Source organism: Oncorhynchus mykiss, chromosome 13 (genome assembly GCF_013265735.2).
Source record: "Oncorhynchus mykiss isolate Arlee chromosome 13, USDA_OmykA_1.1, whole genome shotgun sequence".
Classification (NCBI taxonomy): Eukaryota; Metazoa; Chordata; class Actinopteri; order Salmoniformes; family Salmonidae; genus Oncorhynchus; species Oncorhynchus mykiss.
The window spans coordinates 48277971-48282466 of NC_048577.1; the positions used below are offsets into that span (position 1 = coordinate 48277971).

Sequence of the window (4496 nt, forward strand, 5' to 3'; positions counted from 1 at the left end):
GAGCACAACTGTTGTCAGTATCCTATAGGCCTGAGCCTTCTTATCAAAGCTCCAGCAATATAAGACAAACTGAGGAATTACAAACTGCACATGTTACAGTATGGGATGGTGATACCTAGTCAGTCAGACAACTGAATGCATTCAACCAAAATGTGTCTTCCAAATTTAACCCAACCCCTCTGAATCAGAGAGAGATGCCGGGGGCTGCCTTGATCAATGTCATCTGCACAGTGGTTTTTGGGGGTAAACTGCTTTGCTCAAGCGCAGAACAGCAGTTTTTTTCCACCTTGCCAGCTCGGGGATTCAAACCAGTGACCTTTCAGTTACTGGCCCAACGCTCTTAACTGGTAGGCTACCTGCCGCCCGAAATGTGTCAGTGAGATGCTTTTTATAACTGGATGAATGGCGGTGCTGTCCTTCAGTAACACAACATTTTGCCCACCATTTATGGCTGAAATGACAAATAGACTGTAACCTTCATGAAATGTTTGAGTATTTAAAAACAACTTCATCTGTTTTACTAGTTTTATTTTTCTGTACTAGTTTTTAATTGTTGTTTGTGACTGTGTTTGGCTGGTATTGACAGGACAACCTCCCTGTTAAAACTATTCAAGAAATTCAAATAAACTTTCATTGGTAGTCTGCAACCACAAACCTCAATGTTAACTTTTCTTGCCGTAAACAGTCAACATTCAATTTAAAACAGTAGTGCAACATCACTTTTACATCTTTAAAATTGGGTTGTACTGGAGCCAAAACTGAAAGCAATATATAACTACCAGACAAAATGCAATTTCTGCCTGGGTTAATCCCTTATCAATATAAAAATGGATGCTTTGATCCACCCTTGGCTCTGCCTTAGCCATATTGTCAAGCTATCATCAATACATCCACTCCTATGTATAGAGTTCATCTCGTGAACTCGACAGAACAACGTTTGTTATGTCATGATCACAAGAAAATATCTCCACAATAGGAGGGAATCATTTTCTAATGCCCGCTCTGCACTTCCCTTGTTCTTTCTATAGCTGTTGGAATGAAACGCTCAATTGCAGTTGCGGCGCATGAAAGCTAGGGGGAGACAAGCTCCTGAACACTGAACGACGCTTACAGCGCGCGGAGGGAGCTGTCCTTTCAGCACTTTGAGAGTAGACCACACATTCAAGAGCAGTGGCGGACAACCCGCGCGCGTTTCTCTGGCTTCCTACTGCTTAGTTCCCCATTCAGAGTTATTGCAGTGAAGGTGCATGGAGTAATTACATGTATAGGACCGATAAAATATTTTGCTGGCAGAGGCAGGAGCTAATAAATCTGATTGCTTTGCAATTATAAATGACACCGTGATTGTTTGGATCAAAATGGCCAAGTCTGAAAACAGCCCAAAAGCGAGTCCATCTCATAAGGCTGCCCTGCGTCAAAATATGAAAATGTTATTTGGTAGTTAAACAAATTGTGATAGAGGGAGAGAAACCAAAATCTGAGAAATTGGCACCCAAAGTCCCATCCAAGCTAGCACGAAAAATAGTAGTCACGCAATTCAGACTCAATTCAATAAATCATTTTAGGGATTATTTTAGGAACATTATGAGCACCATGAATAGACTGTCATAAAAACCTGGGGTGGCGATAACCCAAAGCACGTTCATAATGCTAATGCATACATATAAAATACAGTTCTCCATAATCCTTCAACCAGTTCTAACTAACCCCACCCCCCTCTTTTCACACACTCACACACACACACACGCACACACACACACACACACACACACACACACACGCACATATATACCCATACACACACAAAACCAGCCCGCAACCCCCGCACCCCCTACTCACCCCTCCCTCCACTCCAGAAATGGAATTAAAATCTTTAATAGGCTATCTTTCCAGCATCGGTGGACGAGCACTGTAGCCTACTAAAGCCAGAGTATAGCATCAGTCAATGTGGGAAGAAAATATGCTCATAATCTTCAGCACTACAATCAGCATTCAAACACTGACATAAACCATCGTTTTAGAGGATAAAACTTCAATTAAATGCATAGCGCTGACACTGACATCCAGAATATACGGACTCCAATTTGCGCCCCTCTCAACAGCTCTGTGGATCGGTGCTGTTGGGTCGGCGTGGCGTGCTCTCGGTCTCTTCCTCCGGTTGTGTAATATTTTTCTAGCCCAGCTACACACTCCTACACCCTCAGAAGAAAAACTCCGCTGTCATCTGAACGAACAAGGGAAGGAACAAGGATTGGAACATATACTGTCGTTTTTTGCTTTGATTTGCAACTGAGTTTTCTATCAGATTATTTTCGATTTACATGGCGCAAGGGCTATGCAAGTGGGAAGGTTCTGGTTCCGGTTCTGGGTGTGATACAACCGTGCATTTGGATATCCAAGTAACAACAGTATTAACAGTGGTACTAAAACGGATCAGTTCCAGCGGCATCCCCAACTCCTCTTTCTCATCTTCCCGGCTCTATGTCGAGTAATGGTCGGCTTGCCTTGCTGGATGCACCCGGCTCTCTCCGGATCGTCGACTGCACCCTTTCCAACCGCAAATCCCCATTTTCAGCGGAAACCTTCGAAGAGCTAAGGGCTACATATGGAAACTGGGGATCAGAATTTTAGGAAAAAGGAAATCTAGCGTTTGTTTAATTTGTTTTCGACCTGATTTATCTGTTTCTTTACCAATTAATTGATTTATTCATTGGGCTTGATTTCTTTATTCCATTGTTGGTTGATTTATCAAATTGATGCAAGCCCTATAATATTTTACCTTCTTATATAATATAGACCCCAGGAATATTTTCATTTGTTTCCACTGGACTTAAATCGTCCATTTATTTACAATTGCTTTTCTTATTTTCCCTGTCCTTCATTTCCCGTCCCTGTTTCTCTCCTTGCTTTTCCATCTAGACTATAATAGCCCTCACATAGCGTTATTCAAACATAATTAAACATAAAATATATACAAATTCAACATTATATGCCAACAATAATTGTAATTAATTTCGCATCTAAGAGACGTATTGACTTGCCAGGCAGGATTGTTGTAAGCCTACCATTACTCTAACACCACTCTTTTCTTCATCCATTTCAGCTCATATTCATTCAGTGCTGTCCATAAAATAGTACTTATCTGCTAACCTTGCACATCAAGAAACACATTGCCAGCAATCTACATGTGTTAAATGCTACATTGTAAAGCATGAGACAAAAGCTAGTCTCAAAGCGTAATAGCCTACTGAATTTTGATTGACGCTATCCCCTTTTCCATTTATATTACAGTCTCTCTCTACCTATCACTTACGGTGATTGTATAATATACATAATATTATCTTTACATTAGTAGGTTTATGCTGCAACTGCCAGTGTAGGCTAGTTGTAGTCATAGGGATAACAGTTGACGCTATAGTCAATTTTAGAGGCCATTACCTTGTCCATAATTCTTATATTTGGGGTAACATTTAGTAAGAACCCATCTGGGGAGAGAGACACCGCGTCCTCCTCCACAAACTACCCTAAAAGACAACCCAATTTCTCTTAGTCAGTCCTCACCCAAACGCAACCATAAGGTTCCTACCGCATCCACCTCCTTCCCCCTCCTTTCGCTCAAATATATCCCATTTTTTTAGTTTGGTTTGGTCCCGTAAATTTTCAAATATTTATTTCCTATATATCAAGAGGAAAGGGGGTCCCCCTTTCATGGAATGCGGAAATATGGGTCTGTTTGACCGCGGAGTTCAGATGCTATTGACCACGGTCGGCGCATTTGCCGCCTTCAGTCTCATGACCATCGCGGTTGGCACGGACTACTGGCTGTACTCGCGCGGCACGTGCAAGTCAAAGTCGGTCAGCGATAACGAGACCAGCAAGAAGAACGAAGAGGTGATGACCCATTCGGGATTGTGGAGGACGTGTTGCTTAGAAGGTAATTGAGCATGCTTTTGGCAGTCACTTTATTTTCTCCATGTCAGTATACCATAGTGGTTACATTACCTTTGGCTACATGTAGTAAAACCTATACCATTCGTTGACGGTATAACTTTTATCCCCTCCTTTGCTTTTCTACTGACAAATGCTATGTGGTTCAATTTTATCTTAAGCCCCATACAGTGTATCAAATACAGAATTGGGCCAATGAACTACTGTAAGAACCCTCCATTTCACACCTCTTAGGCCTATACACAATCCCCAAACCACACCTTCAAAACATGACTTTTCTACATTCTTTGCCACCAGTCGATTGTATTGTTCAAAACAGCACCAAGTGACCATGCCATTCTTCAAACATTTCTAATTGTGAAAACATATGATAATGACCAGTGCACAAAAGCAACAGAGTGTCAGCCATTCCTGTCAAAGGTCTATTTCCATCCAGACCCCACATTTGACCTCGGTTTGATGGGGTACCTTAACAGTGCTTGTCATTTACCCTTTGACCTGGCAGTGCTTAGTATTTTCTGAGTTGTCAAACACAGTCACCTCTCAAG

At 41.7% G+C, this 4496-nt stretch overlaps 1 protein-coding gene across 1 annotated transcript in view; it reads left to right on the forward strand.

The window, feature by feature from the left end:
- Positions 1-1871: 1871 nt before the first annotated feature.
- LOC110485200 (voltage-dependent calcium channel gamma-2 subunit) overlaps positions 1872-4496 on the forward strand; it is an 81028-nt gene continuing 78403 nt past the window's right edge. The window contains exon 1 of the mRNA XM_036941342.1: positions 1872-3934. Coding sequence (XP_036797237.1) covers positions 3709-3934 — 226 coding nt within the window. The 5' untranslated portion in view covers positions 1872-3708. The remainder of the gene's footprint in view (positions 3935-4496) is intronic.